The following is a 21606-nucleotide window of genomic DNA, read 5'->3' as shown; positions in this document are numbered from 1 at the left end:
AGGATCACCAATCCCCCTAATTCTGCACCGACAAATAGTGGAGCAATATCAGAAAGGAGTTTGACAGTGTAAAATTGCAAAGAGTTTGAACATATCATCATCATCTACAGTGCATAATATCATCAAAAGATTCAGAGAATCTGGAAGAATCTCTGTGCGTAAGGGTCAAGGCCGGAAAATCACACTGGGTGCCCATGATCTTCGGGCCCTTAGACGGCACCACATCACATACAGGCATGCTTCTGTATTGGAAATCACAAAATGGGCTCAGGAATATTTCCAGAGAACATTATCTGTGAACACAATTCACCGTGCCATCCGCCGTTGCCAGGTAAAACTCTATAGTTCAAAGAAGAAGCCGTATCTAAACATGATCCAGAAGCGCAGACGTCTTCTCTGAGCCAAGGCTCATTTAAAATGGACTGTGGCAAAGTGGAAAACTGTTCTGTGGTCAGATGAATCAAAATTTGAAGTTCTTTATGGAAATCAGGGATGCCGTGTCATTCGGACTAAAGAGAAGGATGACCCAAGTTGTTATCAGCGCTCAGTTCAGAAGCCTGCATCTCTGATGGTATGGGGTTGCATTAGTGCATGTGGCATGGGCAGCTTACACATCTGGAAAGACACCATCAATGCTGAAAGGTATATCCAGGTTCTAGAGCAGGGGTCATCAAACTCCAGCCCGCGGGCCGACTCCGGCCCACCACCCCCCTTTGACCAGCCCCCCAGCCCCTCTGCCCCCCACCACTTGAACCGACCCTATGAGGCAATCCCCAAAAGTGGTCATGGCCTATTTTTTAAAATTGCTTTTTGGCAAATAATAATATGTCTGCATCTTGTATTTTGTTGATTTTATCAATTAAAATTGATATTTAGTTATAAAATGAACTATTCACATTTTCTGAATTTTCGTCATATACTCGCGATCAAGCAGTGATGGGTAGCGCACGCACAGAGAATTGTCATTGTTCAGGACAGCAAAATGGCTAGCGGTAAGCGAAAAGCTGAGAGTGCAGAGTTTTTAAAGAACAGTGGACCACCGATTATTTTTTCGTTCAGTGTAAGGACCGTGCAGTTTGTCTTGTATGTAAAAAAAGTGTCGGTTTTCAAAGAATATAATCTGTGTCGTCACTACGAAACCCACCACAAAGAGTATGCTAGTTTGTGAGGGCAAACAAAAGAAGACAGGATTTGGAGGATGAAATGCGGACTGGCTGCACAACAGAATGTATTCCTTTGCCAAACCCAGATCAACCAGGCTGCTATCCGAGCTAGCTATAAGGTAGCTCACCTACTAGCTACCCATGGAAAGCCGTTTACTGACGGGGACTTTGTTAAAGTATGCATGCTTGCTGTGGCCGAGGAGGTGTGTCCCGACAAGAAGGATGCGCTCAACGCGGTGAGTCTCTCTGTACCTACTATGACCAGGCGAACCGAAGATTTGGGGGACAACGTGTATGACCAGCTGAATGAGAGAGCGTCAGAATTCGAGTTTTTTACTTTGGCCATGGATGAGAGCAATGACGTGCAGGATACAGCACAACTGCTGTGATCTATTGCTCATATTGTTATAATTTCACTTTTTTTAAATGTATTTATTTTATAGGCCTATTTATTTGACCTTTATTAAGTGCTGCACACAATTATTATTAATATTAATAATATCAACAGGCCTACCTACAATTTTTATAATTTTCCACTCACCTTTGCCAGTGTCAATCACCTCAACTAGGCAGATGTTTCTTACCTTGACAGCTTTTATGTTATTTTTATTAGAAAATAAATAAATGGAATATCTGTGGTATTTCAAATTAAAACAAAGTGTGAAGACTTGATTACTACTTTTGCAAACCACTAGTAAAGATAAACAAATAAGTGCCAGGAATCAAGTGTTGATATAGTAATGTGGATATAGTAGTGGGGATGGCTGTGCCAGGCTAGTAATCTCTACTACACAATGAGGCCTGCTGGTAGTCATACAACCCCGATTCCAAAAAAGTTGGAACAAAGTACAAATTGTAAATAAAAACGGAATACAATGATGTGGAAGTTTCAAAATTCTATATTTTATTCAGAATAGAACATAGATGACATATCAAATGTTTAAACTGAGAAAATGTATAATTTAAAGAGAAAAATTAGGTGATTTAAAATTTCATGACAACACCACATCTCAAAAAAGTTGGGACAAGGCCATGTTTCCCACTGTGAGACATCCCCTTTTCTCTTTACAACAGTCTGTAAATGTCTGGGGACTGAGGAGACAAGTTGCTCAAGTTTAGGGATAGGATTGGTAACCCATTCTTGTCTAATGTAGGATTCTAGTTGCTCAACTGACTTGGGTCTTTTTTGTCGTATCTTCCGTTTTATGATGTGCCAAATGTTTTCTATGGGTGAAAGATCTGGACTGCAGGCTGGCCAGTTCAGTACCTGGACCCTTCTTCTACGCAGCCATGATGCTGTAATTGATGCAGTATGTGGTTTGGCATTGTCATGTTGGAAAATGCAAGGTCTTCCCTGAAAGAGACGTCGTCTGGATGGGAGCATATGTTGCTCTAGAACCTGGATATACCTTTCAGCATTGATGGTGTCTTTCCAGATGTGTAAGCTGCCCATGCCACATGCACTAATGCAACCCCATACCATCAGAGATGCAGGCTTCTGAACTGAGCGCTGATAACAACTTGGGTCGTCCTTCTCCTCTTTAGTCCGAATGACACGGCGTCCCTGATTTCCATAAAGAACTTCAAATTTTGATTCATCTGACCACAGAACAGTTTTCCACTTTGCCACAGTCCATTTTAAATGAGCCTTGGCCCAGAGAAGATGTTTGTGCTTCTGGATCATGTTTAGATACGGCTTCTTCTTTGAACCATAGAGTTTTAGCTGGCAACGGCGGATGGCACGGTGAATTGTGTTCACAGATAATGTTCTCTGGAAATATTCCTGAGCCCATTTTGTGATTTCCAATACAGAAGCATGCCTGTATGTGATGCAGTGCTGTCTAAGGGCCCGAAGATCACGGGCACCCAGTATGGTTTTCCGGCCTTGACCCTTACGCACAGAGATTCTTCCAGATTCTCTGAATCTTTTGATGATATTATGCACTGTAGATGATGATATGTTCAAACTCTTTGCAATTTTACACTGTCAAACTCCTTTCTGATATTGCTCTACTATTTGTCGGGCCAGAATTAGGGGGTATTCTTTAAGTTCGTTTCTTAAGACACGTATTTTTTAGTATGTTACCTCGTTTGACAGTTTCGGCGAACACTTCCCACGAATTGCCCACGGTGACTGGATGACTGCAAACCTATCTTCTGGAAAAGATACGTTGATGACATTCTTGAAATAACCAAAACAGGCCACACACAACAACTCACGGATCATCTAAACTCCATAGACAAGACAGGCAACATCAAATTCACACACGAAGAAGAAACGGACAAGACAATAGCATTTTTGGACCTAAAAATACATCACACAGAAGAAGGTAATATCAGAATTACAACATACAGAAAACCTACACATATCAACCAATATCTTCTCTGGACATCTGAACATCCCTTCGCACACAAAATGTCAGTAATCAGAACACTATACGACCGAACACAGAACATCACGGAGGAGAAAGACAGACAGGAGGAGGAACAACACATCCAACAGGCATTAAAAAACTGCCAATATCCACCGTGGGCAATTCGAAAAGGAAAATTACAGACACAAAAAAAGGAAAAAAACAAACAAGAAAAAACACAGAAAAAACAAACCGGGGCTTTGTCACATTACCATACATAAAAGGAGTTACAGAACGCATCCAATGATCCATGAGGAAATACCACATCAACACCCCGGTCAAACCATACAAGAACCTCTGACAGCTGCTAGTTCACCCCAAAGACAAAATACAACTGGACAATAAATGCAATGTCATATATTAAATCCCTTGCCGTTCATGCAATAAAGTCTATATTGGTGAAATGGGCAGATGCTTCCACACTTGCAGGAAAGAACACCAATTAGAATGTGAAAAAGAAACAACAAAAAGACTCACAAGATCCGAAAAAGAAAAAGCAAACCAAGAAAACTTAAAATCAGCCATTTCAGACCACTGCAAACGACATAATCATATAATGAATTGGGAAGAGGCCAGAGTCATTCACGCTGAAGAGAATAGATACCAGCGTTGGATTTTGGAGGCAGTGGAGATACGTAAGCGGGCGCAGAGGACTATGAACCAGGATGAGGGAGCGTACGCGCTGTCACACACCTGGAGCGCAGTCCTGGGGCAGTGACCTGACAGCAGGAGGCATGGACTACCTGTCAAATTGGGCGGGACGTTCACGCCTCCATAGAGTAACATCAGCTGATAAGGCACGTCACCACTCGACATCTGGTGACTGTTTTGAAGAAGGCGGAAGTGTTCGCCGAAACTGTCAACAAACGAGGTAACATACTAAAAAATACGTGTCTTAAGAAACGAACTTAAAGAATAGTTACAATAATCAGACATAATGAATTTTCACTACATACAGAATTAGGGGGATTGGTGATCCTCTCCCCATCTTTACTTCTGAGAGCCGCTGCCACTCCAAGATGCTCTTTTTATACCCAGTCATGTTAATGACCTATTGCCAATTGACCTAATGAGTTGCAATCTGGTCCTCCAGCTGTTCCTTTTTTGTACCTTTAACTTTTCCAGCCTCTTATTGCCCCTGTCCCAACTTTTTTGAGATGCGTTGCTGTCATGAAATTTCAAATGAGCCAATATTTGGCATGAATTTTCAAAATGTCTCACTTCTGACATTTGATATGTTGTCTATGTTCTATTGTGAATACAATATCAGTTTTTGAGATTTGTAAATTATTGCATTCTGTTTTTATTTACAATTTGTACTTTGTCCCAACTTTTTTGGAATCGGGGTTGTATTTGTCTGGGTCATACAATTCTATGTTATATAGCTGACCCGACCCCAGCCCCCCATCACAGTCAGGAATGACAATGTGGCCCCCAGAGAAAAAAGTTTGGTGACCCCTGTTCTAGAGCAACATATGCTCCCATCCAGATGACGTCTCTTTCAGGGAAGACCTTGCATTTTCCAACATGACAATGCCAAACAGCATACTGCATCAATTCCAGCATCATGGCTGCGTAGAAGAAGGGTCCGGGTACTGAACTGGCCAGCCTGCAGTCCAGATCTTTCACCCATAGAAAACATTTGGCGCATCATAAAATGGAAGATATGACAAAAAAAGACCTAAGACAGTTGAGCAAGTAGAATCCTACATTAGACAAGAATGGGTTAACATTCCTATCCCTAAACTTGAGCAACTTGTCTCCTCAGTCCCCAGATGTTTACAGACTGTTGTAAAGAGAAAAGGGGATGTCTCACAGTGGTAAATATGGCCTTGTCCCAACTTTGAGATGATGTGTTGTCATGAAATTTAAAAATCACCTAATTTTTCTCTTTAAATGATACATTTTCTCAGTTTAAACATTTGATATGTCATCTATGTTCTATTCTGAATAAAATATGGAATTTTGAAACTTCCACATCATTTCATTCCATTTTTATTTACAATTTGTACTTCGTCCAAACTTTTTTGGAATTGGGGTTGTAACCCCCTGCTCCAAAATTGACACCTTCAAGCTTAACTAAACGTTGAAGCTGACCATACAGAAAGAAAAAGCCTTCTGGAGGATAGCTGTATGGTCAGATGAGACAAAGATGGAGTTGTTTGGCCACAATGACCACCATGTTCAGAGGGACACTGTACCAGCTGGTGGTGGTGGTAGGATCATCATGCTCTGGGGCTGTTTTGCTGCCAGTGGAACTGGTTCATTGCACAAAGTGGATGGAATACTGAAGAAGGAGGACTACCTCAGAATTCTTCAGCATAAACCATCAGAAACTTGAACATGACTTGGGATTTTCAACAGGACAATGAACCCAAACACACATCAGAGCTGGTTGTGGAGGATAAAGCAGGCTAATTACTTAATAAGCTTAAAACAAGTCCTGACTTCAACCCTATTGAAAATATATGGACCATGCTTGTAAGTTGAGTCCATAAAGAAAAAAAAAAAATTGAACTCTAGCAATTCTACCATGAGTCATGAAATATCCAACCAGAATTCTGCCAGAAGCTTGTTCATGGTAAACAAAAATATTTGGTCAAGTTGAACCTTGTGAAGAGACCATCCATCCATTATCTATAGCCGCTTATCCCGTTCTACAGGGTCGCAGGCAAGCTGGAGCCTATCCCAGCTGACTATGGGCAAGAGGCGGGGTACACCCTGGACAAGGTCGCCAGGTCAACACAGGGCTGACACAGAGACAAACAACCATTCACACTCACATTCACACCTACAGTCAATTTAGAGCCACCAATTAGCCTAACCTGCATGTCTTTGGACTGTGGGGGAAACCGGAGCACCCAGAGGAAACCCATGCAGACACATGGAGAACATGCAAACTCCACACAGAAAGGCCCTTGCTGACCTTTTGAAGAGACATTTTACCCAAATGTGGCAGATCACAGAATCCAGGGACACATGTCGGCCCTGGGGCATTTTGAGTTATTGACAGATTCAGAAAGTACAGTTTCTAAGCTTTCCAATGATGCCTTCCATGTGGAGATCTGACAATATTTGAAGGCCTTTTGAAAGTGTATACTTCTTAAAACAGAAAAGGGAGAAAATCGCCCTCAAAGTTTTCCATCTCAGCTACTCTGGGTGTAGGGCGGGCATGTAATGGTGCTCATTTGCATGACATTAAGGAAAGCCCTACCCCCTACGAGCTAGCACGATACTACTTTCATGTAAACAAAGATCACCACGTCCATTTTCCTTCCATGCAAAGTATGCCCAACACAATTATGAAGTACAAAAATAAGTCCTAAAGTATACTTTAACGTTTTGTGCTTGAAAAATTACTCACACCGTAAGAAAGAAAGATAGCATGATGATGACACAACTAACACAACACTAGTTTCATGTAAAGCCTCGGTCACAACCGGCCGTACCGTGCTCCTACAGCCGGTCTACACGCAAAAAACGCAAGAAATGCACGGAGAGCGCGCATGAAACGCATGAGAGCGCACGTGTGAAAAGCACAAGAGCGCGCATGTGATGTGCTGATTTTTGAGCCGCAGACTGGCCGCAGAGGTTCTTTGTCATGTCAAACAAACTCTACAGGCGCTTACGTTTTTTTTCAGGTTGCAAGATAAACTTACGGCCAACGCACGTCTTTCTCCGTGAACAAAAAAAAACCGCAGCGATTTGGGAAACGCCAAAAATCACACGGCCAAAAAATCGTACGTCCGGTTGTGACCTAGGCTTAACCAAACCACAACACACTCTGTTACATGCAAAAATAACCACACAGCCTTAGATTAATAAACTTACCCCATCAGAAAGAGAAACGGTGCCTTGCACACACCAATGCCTCCGATGGAATCATGTAGTCCTAGAACGGTCCGTGTATCATCCAATCATTCAAGTATTCCATTCAATCTGGAAAATGAGGTTGCGTTTTTTTTTTTTTTTTTGCTAGAAATGGTTATCTCCGATGTAAATACCGAGTGTCTGTTTGCTTCGCGGTGTTTGCTCCTCTGCGCTCTGTTTAGTAACTCATTCCATAGTGAAATCACACGCCTGTATGCAGGTTAAGTAGCCATGCGCTCAGCCCGGATCATACAGCTGATTCGCGGAAAAACAAACAAACAAATGACTTAAATCATCATGTGAATGGCCCATATGGTAATTTACCCACACCCCCCAGCAGGCTACAGTCCTGACAAAAATAAGACAATTTGCAACAAAAAATGTATGCTTTTCCAACAAAACAATCTATTATCTGAAATACTGATTGCATTCTTCAAGATCTCAACTTGCACATGATGGAAAAAAAACAAAAATCACAAATTTCGAAAAAAAAATGCTTCTTTTGCGATTATCTCGGATTCGTTTCGGCCGACATGTGTCCCTGGATTCGGTGAGGGGTCACAAATATTAGATGTGCTGTATCTATATTTTTGACCCTATATGTATAATTTTGATCCCGTGTTTGATTTCATAAAACCCAAAGAAAATTAAAACATGCACCAGATTTGGTTTTTTTTAATTAAAGATGTATGCTGTACATTCTGCCACAGAAAAAGAACAGTTCAAACAAATTACTGAGAGCCCAAATATTGCCATGACATTCATATTCAAGATGACATTCATGTCATTGTAAGTAAACTTCTGACCACAGCTGTATATTGGATGGCACCTCACAGCAAGAAGGTTCTGGGTTCAAGCCCAGTGGCTGATGGGGCCTTTCTGTGTGACGTTTGCATGTTCTCCCTGCATCTGTGTGGGTTTCCTCTGGGTACACTGGTTTCCCCCACAGTTCAAAGATATGCAGGTTCACATAGGACGGCCTTGGGCTGAAATGCCCAAGAGTGGTGTTGTGCACATACACAGCGGCTTTGCTCTCCTCTGATGAACTAAATTTTGTTGTACCTTTGTGCAGTGACAAAGGCATTCTATTCTATATCTATCCTTTGCTTCTTTCTGACTTGGATTATCAAGTAATCTGGCAGTAAAGCTTTTTTTAGCTGCAATTTTCTTTGAACTACAGATGTCTGACATCTTCAATTTCACTTGTCTTCAGTATGTAAACAAAGTTTGCTTGTCCCCCAGGACAAGGGTAGCAATGGTTGCTAACATAAGTGTGACATCAGTGCAAGGGGTCTATTGAAAATCTTTTTTTTTTGTACTTTTGTCAGTTAAATAAAAAGTTGATGTGAATTACGAAAAATCACAGGTTTTTGTTTTTATTGCATTTTGGAAAATATTCAAACTTTCTGGAAATGGAGTTCTTGTTTTGTTCATGGTCAACATTGTGGTGTCTTGTATAACCAGTGTTTGATATAGAATAGAATAGAATTTCTATTATATTCTAATAGAATGGTTTCCTGTTTGGGAACCACAGGATTTCATTTCTGCTTTTCACAGATGATGTTGTCCTGTTGGCTTCTTCAAGCTGGGACCTTCAGCATGCACTGGGGCAGTTTGCAGTCAAGTGTGAAATGGCTAGGATAAGAATCAGCACCTCCAAGTCAGAGGCCATGGTTCTCAACCGGAAAAGGGTGGCTTGCCCTCTCCAGGTTGGTGGAGAAGTCCTGCCTCAAGTGGAGGAGTTTAAGTATCTCGGGATCTTGTTCACAAGTGAGGGAAGGATAGAGCATGAGATCGAGCTGATCGGTGCGGCCTCCGCAGTGATGCAGTCGCTTTACCGGTCCGTCGTGGTGAAGGAACTGAGCCAAAAGGCGAAGCTCTCGATTTACCAGTCGATCTACGTTCCCACTCTCACCTATGCTCATGAGCTTTGGGTAATGACCGAAAGAACAAGATCATGGATACAAGCGGCCAAAATGAGTTTCCTTCACAGGGTGGCTGGGCGCTCCCTTAGAGATAGGGTGAGAAGCACAGTCACTCGGGAGGAGCTCAGAGTAGAGCCGCTGCTCCTCCACATCGAGAGGAATCAGCTGAGGTGGTTCGGGCATCTCTTTCGGATGCCTCCTGGATGCCTCCCTGGGGAGGTGTTCCAGGCATGTCCCCCCAGGAGGAGGCCCCGGGGAAGACCCAGGACACGCTGGAGGGACTATGTCTCTCGGCTGGCCTGGGAACGCCTCAGTGTTCTTCCCGAGGAGCTGGCCAAGGTGTCTGGGGAAAGGGAAGTTTGGGCTTCCATGCTCAGACTGCTGCCTCTGCAACCTGGCCCTGGATAAGCAGAAGAAGACGAGACAACAAGAATGCCTTTATTGTCACTGCACAAATGTACAACGAAATTTAGTTCATCACAGGAAAGCAAAGCCGCTGCATACAGTATATATGCACCACCACTCTTGAGCACTTCAGCCCAAGGCCGTTCTATGTTAACCTAACTGCATGTCTTTGAACTGTGGGGGAAACCGGAGCACCCGGAGGAAACCCATATATCGATCAGTGGTGAGACATATGTATCGTAAGTTTTAATTATGTGTCATAAATACAGCCATTTCTCATGAGACATGACTTTACATTTTGCATGTATGTATCTGGGTATTTATGCAGTTATTTTTCTCTATTAGTATCTGACTGTGTGTTCTGTTTTTACATTAAGGGCCCTCCCGGTCGTGAAGGCAGACCAGGACCTCCTGGTGAACCAGTGAGTTCAGTTCTTTTCACATATATGCAAATACAGTATTGCATTTTAAAGAGCCACCTGTGGCTTGAACCAGTCATGAACTAGTTTGGATAGAGCACAATTACAATTAAAATTGTACAATTTAATAATTATATATACACATGCTATATAATACAATGTTGCCAGTTTATTAGGTATACTATTTTGCACTTACACACTGGACAGGTTATCAGGTACACCTACTATATTCCTTTATCCATTGCGTACAGCTTGGCAAGCTATTCACAAGTCCAGTACATCCTGCAGTCATTCAATGGTTTTAACAGAGATAGGTGAAAAAGCCACTATTTCTGGTGACAGATGGTGGTGTTATACCAGAGTCACTCTGGGCATGAGGATATCACCATAACCACCATCATTAATAACCTGTGAAGTTTGACCCATATCAAGCAATGCATGGAAAAGTTATGAGGCACTTCCTGTTTGCATAATGAGATGTATAAATGTATCATGTTACCATTTCATCACGTTGCAAGATATCAAAAATCCCCTTACAATTTAACAACAGTAACATCTTGACATCATGTACAGAAAATCTGACATGAATCCAATGAACCATCTTGAAGGACTATTTTGAAATGTAACATCAAAATGCACAAAATCCAAAATACCTTGCTATGGCTATTACATCTCATCTCATTATCTCTAGCCACTTTATCCTGTTCTACAGGGTCGCAGGCAAGCTGGAGCCTATCCCAGCTGACTATGGGCGAAAGGCGGGGTACACCCTGGACAAGTCGCCAGGTCATCACAGAGCTGACACATACATACAGACAACCATTCACACTCACATTCACACCTACAGTCAATTTTGCATCACCAGTTAACCTAACCTGCATGTCTGTGGACTGTGGGGGAAACCGGAGCACCTGGAGGAAACCCACGTGGGCACAGGGAGAACATGCAAACTCCGCTCAGAAAGGCCCTCGCCAGCCACGGGGCTCGAACCCGGACCTTCTTGCTGTGAGGTGACAGCGCTAACCACTACACCACCATGCCACCCATGGCTATTATATATTTTATATATTATAAATTTATTCATCTTGGGGAGAACCACATTGTAACAGTTCCTGATGTAGGTGGAGCACAGAAGCATGGCAGGAGAGAGTTGATGTTCACATACACGCTTTTTATTGTCCTTATTTTGGCTTTTCAGCTTGCTGCATTCATTCATTCATTCATTCATTCATTCAGTCACACACATGCATTGGGGTCAGGGAGCCCCTCTTCTCTGCTCTCCCCTTCCTTTTAAGCTCGATCCCTGCAACAAACAAACATACCCACACACATTAATGGATACCTGGTGTAGTGACTTAGCTACTTACCTTCCCCGACCCTGCCCTCCATTCACAAACTGCCGCTTGGCCGCGCTCCTGTTGCCACACGTGTACAAAATTTGGTGCATTCATTTGAAACTATATGCCATGCACCTGACTCAATGCCATATGGTTCAGCTATAGTCCTCTGGCTGCACCCAGGGCCAAGCCTCAGTCCCTGAGGAGGAAGAAGAAGAACTTTATTCATCATACATACACTTGTGAAATTCCTCTCTGCATTTAACCCATCTGAAGCAGTGAACACACACACATGTACACACACATGAGCAATGAGCATGCACACATACCCAGAGCAGTGGGCAGCCATGCTAACAGCACCTGGGGAGCAGTTGGGGGGTAGATGCCTCACTCAAGGGCACCTCAGCCTAAGGCCACCTCACATTAACCTAACTGTCACAAGCACTGATGTGTGTGCCAAATTTCATGAGTTTTTGCCCATGGGAACCATCTCAAAAATGGTCAAGTCTTGAAGTAAAAGAAGATGAAAAAAAATCTTTGTTAAACCAATATGACCTTGCACCTATGGTGCTTGGGCCCTACATATAGTTGTAAGTGATGATAACAGGCCCCTGCACCTCTGGTGCTGTCATCAGATTAATACAACATGACAATTAAGAGAGTTCAATTTTTGTGAAGCATGCTAAATGCCTCCCAATGCCCAAAAATGCCTCCCAATGAATTAATATGTTCTAAACACAAACATGGCAACTCTTGTCTGGAGTGTTGTTCAGCTCCCTGCTGTGCCCTTGCTTATAAAAGCAGCTAAATTATTATGTACAGTTTCTTAACATTACCTACCTACACCACAAAATATGCCTGACACACTTGCTGAGGTATTGGCAAACACACAAATATTTCTGTTAAATTATTCATGTGTTTTTCAACACTATAGACATCAGTGTCATGATTCTAAATCATTGGCGTTCCAAGATGGCAGTGTGGCAATAGCACACAGTGGCCTCTCCAGATCCAAAATGGAGTTGTCATTTTGTTCCTTTGCCTAACATTGTACAGCACACAGACATTGGATCAACTGGTGTTGACCATTGTCAGACCCTCCTTCAGTACAGAAATCACGCAGAAAACATCATTGTGGCAGTGGCGGCGTGGCCGAGCATCAGTCTGTGAATGGAGGGTGGAGTCAGGGAAGGTGAGTGGTTGTGTCACTACACCTGTTGTCAATTAACGCGTGTTTGTGTCTCCCCTCCAGTGACCGCGCCATATAAAAGGAGAGTGAGAAGGGGAGGTCGGCGCTGAGGGCTTGCTAGTAGCCTGTGTGTGTGTGTGTGTGTGTGAGAGAGAGAGAGAGAGAGAGAGTCTGAGTTGTGTGCTGAAAAGCAGCAATAAAAGAAATAATTAAGATGCAAACAACCGCCTGCCATGCTTCTGTGCTCCACCCACGTCAGGGTCTTTCTACAATCATAAAAGATGATCTGCTGGAGAAGCTATGCGACCTCGGCCTGCTGCAAGGAATAGGCCTTCAGTCCTCGGCTTTGCCTGAGGCTGGTGACTCATGGAAGAGCTATCGAAAGTGGTGCGCGAGGAGGTGAAAATGTGGCAAGCATGAGGGGTGTCCATGCTAGGCTAACAGCTAACCTGAGCTGGACAGCTCTCACATCCATTCTACTCTCCAGTTTCTGTTCCCTGGAAAATAAACTGGACTATATCCATCACAGCAGGAGTTTAGAGACTGATGAATCTTGGTTTTCACTGAGACGTGGCTCACCAACAGGGTTCCAGACACCACCATTCAGCTTCGTTTCGAGCTGACAGAAAGGCAGCTTTGTGTGGTAAGACCCATGGAGGTGGCTTGTGTATTTACATCAACACAGAATGGTGCAGGAATTTGGTGCTAGTCTCTGGTTATTGCTCATCACTAGTGGAGTTTGTGACTGTTAGACATCGACAATTTTACTTCCCATGGGAATTCACTTCTGCATTTGTAATAGGAGTTTACATTTACATCAACAAGTGCATTGATGATGTCTAAGATCATCACCACTCACCCCAACCAGAAGCTGTGGATTACTACAAAGGTACGTGCACAAATGAGGACTTGAGATACTGCTTTCAGAGCAGGTGACAGGGTGGCCCTAAGAGTAGCGATGCAACTGATGCAGCTGAGATTGAGGGCAGAGCTTAACTTCATAGCCTGCCTGAACTATCCATCCATCCATCCATCCATCCATTATCTGTAGCCACTTATCCTGTTCTACAGGGTCGCAGGCAAGCTGGAGCCTATCCCAGCTGACTATGGGTGAGAGGCAGGGTACACCCTGGACAACTCACCAGGTCACAGAGACAATGGGACACAGAGACAGCTTAATTTCTATTTTTACTTTTAGGGCTGACACAGAGATAAGCAACCATTCACACTCACATTCACACCTATGGTCAATTTAGAGCCACCAATTAACCTAGCCTGCATGCCTTTGGACTGTGGGGGAAACCAGAGCACCCAGAGGAAACCCATACAGACATGGGGAGAACATGCAAAGTTCACACAGAAAGGCCCTTGCCGGCCGCTGGACTTGAACCCAGGACCTTCTTGTTGTGAAGCAACAGTGCTAACCACGACACCACCGTGCCACCCCCTGCCTGAACTATGCTATGCTTAATTTCTGTTTTTACTTTTATGGCATTTGGCACATGCCATTATCCACAGCAACTTACATTTTTATGTCATTTATACAACTGAGCGGTTGAGGGTTAAGAGTTTTGCTAAGGATTCAGTACTAGGAGCTTGGTGGTATTGAGATGCGAGTGCACATCTTTCCCCATCGGTAGTCCAAGCCACTACCACTGAGCTAAAATTGTCCATGGTTTTATTGATGATTTTATGACTGTATTTCTTCTGTAGGACTGTTGTATATTGTTCCTGTCGTGAGTGTTACATCCCACTGTACTGAATCCATGCTGAATCCAAATAATGCAATATATCAGATATCCTGCAGTCAATGGCTATAATCTTGGTACAATCTTACATTTGCCCATGTCATGAACTTTTCAGATGGTCCATTACTGACTCAACTACTTAAAAATGCCAGTGACTTGTATTTTATTTTATTTTTTTTAGATTATATTCAGCAAGCGGGCGGCACGGTGGTGTAGTGGTTAGCGCTGTCGCCTCACAGCAAGAAGGTCCTGGGTTCGAGCCCCGGGGCCGGCGAGGGCCTTTCTGTGTGGAGTTTGCATGTTCTCCCCGTGTCCGCGTGGGTTTCCTCCGGGTGCTCCGGTTTCCCCCACAGTCCAAAGACATGCAGGTTAGGTTAATTGGTGGCTCTAAATTGACCGTAGGTGTGAATGTGAGTGTGAATGGTTGTCTGTGTCTATGTGTCAGCCCTGTGATGACCTGGCGACTTGTCCAGGGTGAACCCCGCCTTTCGCCCGTAGTCAGCTGGGATAGGCTCCAGCTTGCCTGCGACCCTGTAGAAGGATAAAGCGGCTACAGATAATGAGATGAGATGAGATGAGATATTCAGCAAGCTTTAAGGGGAGAAATATTTGAAATATGTTTGATTGTACTTAATCTTATTTCATTGTAGTACCTAACTGCATGTCCTGTGTATACTCGCACTTTTTGTGTTTTCTTTTTTTGATGCCCAGGATCCAACTGAGGGACTCCAGAGTTAACTTTCTGTCATATAAAGTAAAGGTGCCTGAAGCATCTTTTCGACCAACAGGGAACAGGTTCTTGAATTGCTTCCATTCAGGAGTTTATGAACCTTGGTGCCAGCTAGCGAACCAGCCTGCGTTTTCACTACTTTTATGTGGAATCATTGTAATCAGGGATGCATCATGAATGGATGGTTTTGCACAACGCACAAAGGAAGTAAATGCACAGTAGTAGCAAGATGTTGCAGTGCACTGATTACTTGCAAGATTTTGTTCTATTATTGCAGATATGTTTTCATGCCATTTTTTCTGAAGCTGTATCCTTTTCTGTTGCATTCCCCATTGCTGTTCTCTGCTTCTTCTCCAAACTAATGACACAAGTATGTCACACTGTCACCCACCTATGAAAACCCACCTATATTTTGGTTCCAGCTGGAAACCAACTTTTCATATCTCATCTCATCTCATTATCTCTAGCCGCTTTATCCTATTCTACAGGGTCGCAGGCAAGCTGGAGCCTATCCCAGCTGACTACGGGCGAAAGGCGGGGCACACCCTGGACAAGTCGCCAGGTCATCACAGGGCTGACACATAGACACAGACAACCATTCACACTCACATTCACACCTACGGTCAATTTAGAGTCACCAGTTAACCTAACCTGCATGTCTTTGGACTGTGGGGGAAACCGGAGCACCCGGAGGAAACCCACGCGGACACGGGGAGAACATGCAAACTCCACACAGAAAGGCCCTCGCTGGCCACGGGGCTCGAACCCGGACCTTCTTGCTGTGAGGCGACAGCGCTAACCACTACACCACCGTGCCGCCCCAAATTTTCATATTCTGAATCAATTTATTTTTGGTCAAAATGCTTTGAATGGTTCAAAATCTGGTGCACGAACCAGAGCGGAACTTGTTCCCTGTTGGTGTAAAAGGGTTATGATTGGCAAGTGTGCGCAGCCAAGTGAACAATGGAGTCACTCACTGAGACAACTTGTTACTCCCAAATGATATAAATACAGTTCAAAATGAACAAATCATTCACGAACGACCAGTGTTGGGCACGCTACTTTCAAAAAGTAATTAGTTATAGTTACTAGTTACTTTTCCCAAAAAGTAACTGAGTTAGTAACGGAGTTACTTTGTCATAAAAGTAACTAATTACCAGGGAAAGTAATTATTCCGTTACATTTTGTGTTCCCCCCCCCCCAAAAAAAAAATCTAATTCAATTAGTGTAATCATAATAAAAGTGAATGTTAAATGTGTTTAATGACTGAAATTGACACTTAACAGAACCAATTAATAACGTTATCTACACTATATTGATATTTTTGTGGGATAATGTGAGATAAGACATCTATCAAATTTAATACATTTTTGTAGTTATTAAAATTGTTATGTTACTAATTACTGGCCACTGACGAGGACAAATGCTTTGTTCCTCGACATAATGTGCATTGCACGTAGACATTTTTGCCTTTTATTTCAAGTAATGAAAAGTAATGGCTGTATTTCCAATGTGAAAACGCAGTGTTGGGCTGACCTCTCGCCATCGCTGTGTCTTCTGATTGAAAGTGTGCGCAGTAGTGCAGTAGGTGGAGCCTACCTACGTATGCTGTCCAAATCTACTCTGATTGGCTTACTATGCCGTTGTCTCGCATCTCCCCGCCAGAAAACCATACTGGGTGCCCGTGATCTTCAGGCCCTTAGACGGCACTGCATCACATACAGGCATGCTTCTGTATTGGAAATCACAAAATGGGCTCAGGAATATTTCCAGAGAACATTATCTGTCAACACAATTCACCGTGCCATTCACCATTGCCAGCTAAAACTCTATAGTTCAAAGAAGAAGCCGTATCTAAACATGATCCAGAATCGCAGACATCTTCTCTGGGCCAAGGCTCATTTAAAATGGACTGTCGCAAAGTGGAAAACTGTTCTGTGGTCAGATGAATCAAAATTTGAAGTTCTTTATGGAAATCAGGGATGCCGTGTCATTCGGACTAAAGAGGAGAAGGACGACCCAAGTTATCAGCGCTCAATTCAGAAGCCTGCACCTCTGATGGTACGGGGTTGCATTAGTGCGTGTGGCATGGGCAGCTTACACATCTGGAAAGACACCATCAATGCTGAAAGGTATATCCAGCTTCTAGAGCAACATATGCTCCCATCCAGACGATGTCTCTTTCAGGGAAGACCTTGTATTTTCCAACATGACAATACCAAACTACATACTGCATCAATTACAGCATTGAAGGGTCCGGGTACTGAACTGGCCAGCCTGCACTCCAGATCTTTCACCCATAGAAAACATTTGGCGCATCATAAAATGGAAGATATGACAAAAAAGACCTAAGACAGTTGAACAACTAGAATCCTACATTAGACAAGAATGGGTTAACATTCCTATCCCTAAACTTGAGCAACTTGTCTCCTCAGTCCCCAGAAGTTTACAGACTGTTGTAAAGAGAAAAGGGGATGTCTCACAGTGGTAAACATGGCCTTGTCCCAACTTTGAGATGTGGTGTTGTCATGAAATTTAAAAATCACCTAATTTTTCTCTTTAAATGATACATTTTCTCAGTTTAAACATTTGATATGTCATCTATGTTCTATTCTGAATAAAATATGGAATTTTGAAACTTCCACATCATTGCATTCAGTTTTTATTTACAATTTGTACTTTGTCCAAACTTTTTTGGAATCGGGGTTCTATGAGGAGTTTTTGCTTGCAATCTGTGCAATCGGTGATAATACGGGAGCTGTCAAGAATTCAGTGAACTGTAGCTGATAAAGGTAATAACACTGTAGCTGGTGAGACTTATTTTTAAAAAAAGTTATTTATGCATATTTTAAAGAGATGTTGTTAGTTTTTTTAAACAATGAGTGAAAATTATTCTTTTATATCAATTGCATCTTTCCTTCACTTGACACTGAATAATTCTTTTTTTAGATAATCACAAAGACTAAAAAAGGAGGCCTAAGGCCATCTTGATTTGTTTGTTTTTTTGGCTTTTTTTGTTTGCCTTTTTTTGTTTTGTTTTCTATTATTTTTATTCGGGAGGTTCGAATATCGAGTTTTATTGTATATGCTGAACCGGTTGTGGTTAGAACTGTGATTTTTTTTTTTAAATCACGTGTTGATACTCACATCATTGCATGACTAACATGCGCACATTGTGCTGAGAAGTTGCAAATGAATTTGTACAAAGTTCTAGTCAAAATATGTTCCTGTGAAGGTAGAAAAGTACAATAACAACATTCAAAAATGTGCTTTACTGTTCCAACGCTCATCTCCGATCCAAAATCAGCTGGGACAATGGTGATATTTTCCTAATAGTTGCCCAAATGACAGTCGAAATGATCAAACATGACACAAAGATTCAAGGAAACAAGATGAACTGGAGAATTACATTTTAGGACAAATTATCTCCCTCTGACTTTGAGCAATGTTATTTCTAAGCAACTATGTGCTCTAGGTAGGTTCACTGTACAAGTTGGGTTAAAATAACATTACTATTTTAATAAGATTTTTGGGAACTAATCCAGTGAGGTCAAGCGGCAGTCACGTACCAGGCAAATTTATTGCTCAATTTGCCACAATTTGACCTCAAAAATTGAAGCATATGGTAAAATATCCAGACAAATTTTTCTCACAGCGTTCATATCCTCATATCTACAGATCAGCAAACTTGAATTTGGAGTCATTTGGTGGATGAGCCATTTTTGAAAATTCGGTTGAAATTTAAACCCTAAATTACCAAACTGGAAAAGAATGCTCTCAGTCACTGTCACAGAGATGATTTTAATCTAGAAATTTGGCCTTGAAGTGTTATAGTGGTGCTTGAAAGTTTGTGAACCCTTTAGAATTTCTATATTTCTGCATAAATATGACCTAAAACATCAGATTTTCACACAAGTCCTAAAAGTAGATAAAGAGAACCCAGTTAAACAAATGAGACAAAATTATTATACTTGGTCATTTATTTATTGAGGAAAATGATCCACTATTACATATCTGTGAGTGGCAAAAGTATGTGAACCTTTACTTTCAGTATCTAGTGTGACCCCCTTGTGCAGCAATAACTGCAACTAAATGTTTCTGGTAACTGTTGGTCAGTCCTGCACACCAGCTTGGAGGAATTTTAGCGCATTCCTCCATACAGAACAGTTTCAACTCTGTGATGTTGTTGGGTTTCCTCATATCAACTGCTCGCTTCAGGTCCTTCCACAACATTTCGATTGGATTAAGTTCAGGACTTTGACTTGGCCATTCCAAAACATTAACTTTATTCTTCTTTAACCATTCTTTGGTAGAATGACTTGTGTGCTTAGGGTCATTGTCTTGCTGCATGACCCACCTTCTTTTGAGATTCAGTTCATGGACAGATATCCTGACATTTTCCTTTAGAATTCACTGGTCTAATTCAGAATTCATTGTTCCATCAATGATGGCAAGCTGTACTGGCCCAGATGCAGTAAAAACAGGCCCAAGCCATTATACTACCACCATCATGTTTCACAGATGGGATAAAGTTCTTATGCTGGAATGCAGTGTTTTTCCCTTTCTCCAAACATCTCATTCTCATCTCATCTCTAGCTGCTTTATCCTGTTCTACAGGGTTGCAGGCAAGCTGGAGCCTATCCCAGCTGACTACAGGCGAAAGGCGGGGTACACCCTGGACAAGTCGGCAGGTCATCAAAGGGCTGACACAGACACAGAACCATTCACACTCGCATTCACACCTATGGTCAATTTAGAGTCACCAGTTAACCTAACCTGCATTTGGACTGTGGGGGAAACCGGAGCACCCGGAGGAAACCCATGCGGACACGGGGAGAACATGCAAATTCCGCACAGAAAGGCCCTTGCCGGCCACGGGGCTCGAACCTGGACCATCTTGCTGTGAGGTGACAGCACTAACCACTACACCACCATGCCGCCCCTCCAAACAGAATGCTTCTCATTTAAACCAAAAAGTTCTATTTTGGTCTCATCCATCCACAAAACATTTTTCCAATAGCCTTCTGGCTTGTCCACATTGTTCTTTTTGGAGAGCAGTGGCTTTCTCCTTGCAACCCTGACATGCACACCATTGTTGTTCAGTGTTCTCCTGATGGTAGACTCATGAACATTAACATTAGCCAATGTGAGAGAGGTCTTCAGTTGCTTAGAAGTTACCCTGGGGTCCTTTGCGACCTCGCCAACTATTACACGTCTTGCTCTTGGAGTGATCTTTGTTGGTTGACCACTCCTGGGGAGGGTAACAATGGTCTTGAATTTCCTCCATTTGTACACAATCTGTCTGACTGTGGATTGTTGGAGTCCAAACTCTTTAGAGATGATTTTGTAAACCAGCCTGATGAGCATCAACAAAGCTTTTTCTGAGATCCTTAGAAATCTCCTTTGTTCGTGCCATGATACACTTCCACAAATGTGTTGTGAAGATCAGACTTTTGACCCTGTTCTTTAAATAAAACAGGGTGCCCACTCACACCTGATTGTCATCCCATTGATTGAAAACACCTGACTGTAATTTCACCTTCAAATTAACTGCTAATCCTAGAGGTTCACATACTTTTGCCACTCACAGATCTCATCTCATCTCATTATCTGTAGCCGCTTTATCCTGTTCTACAGGGTTGCAGGCAAGCTGGAGCCTATCCCAGCTGACTATGGGCGAAAGGCAGGGTACACCCTGGACAAGTCGCCAGGTCATCACAGGGCTGACACATAGACACAGACAACCATTCACACTCACATTCACACCTACGGTCAATTTAGAGTCACCAGTTAACCTAACCTGCATGTCTTTGGACTGTGGGGGAAACCGGAGCACCCGGAGGAAACCCACGCGGACACGGGGAGAACATGCAAACTCCACACAGAAAGGCCCTCGCCAGCCACGGGGCTCGAACCCGGACCTTCTTGCTGTGAGGCGACAGCGCTAACCACTACACCACCGTGCCGCCCCCACTCACAGATATTAGATCATTTTCCTCAATAAATAAATGACCAAGTATAATATTTTTGTCCCATTTGTTTAACTGGGTTCTCTTTATCTACTTTTAGGACTTGCGTGAAAATCTGATGTTTTAGATCATATTTATGCAGAAATATAGAAAATTCTAAAGGGCCCACAAACTTAAGCACCACTGTAGATATCCGTTTTGTAAGAGGTATACGTTATTTTAACAGTAGCCAAACTGATTTCAATCAAACACTCCATTTTATTAGGTTGTTGGAGTCTGCGTGAATTTCAGGCCTCTGACAGGCTAAATCAAAATTCTCGATTTTTACGTAAAAATCAACTGGAATCAAGAAACAAACCCCAGAACCTTTGACAACACAAGGTTATTGTCCTATAAACTGAAAATGAGCAGAGGTTAAGTTCTGATGTGTGCCCATG

At 42.6% G+C, this 21606-nt stretch overlaps 1 protein-coding gene across 1 annotated transcript in view; it reads left to right on the top strand.

Moving 5' to 3' along the window:
• The window catches only part of LOC132882507 (collagen alpha-1(XIX) chain), a 740050-nt gene that overhangs the window by 684714 nt on the left and 33730 nt on the right, over positions 1-21606 (top strand). Inside the window, exon 32 of the mRNA XM_060915622.1 lies at positions 10155-10199. Within this exon, the coding sequence (XP_060771605.1) occupies positions 10155-10199 (45 nt within the window). The remainder of the gene's footprint in view (positions 1-10154; positions 10200-21606) is intronic.

This window comes from Neoarius graeffei, chromosome 3 (genome assembly GCF_027579695.1).
Source record: "Neoarius graeffei isolate fNeoGra1 chromosome 3, fNeoGra1.pri, whole genome shotgun sequence".
In the NCBI taxonomy this organism is placed as follows: domain Eukaryota; kingdom Metazoa; phylum Chordata; class Actinopteri; order Siluriformes; family Ariidae; genus Neoarius; species Neoarius graeffei.
Note: the sequence above shows the minus strand (reverse complement) of the source record. Positions and strands in the feature narration are given on the sequence as shown.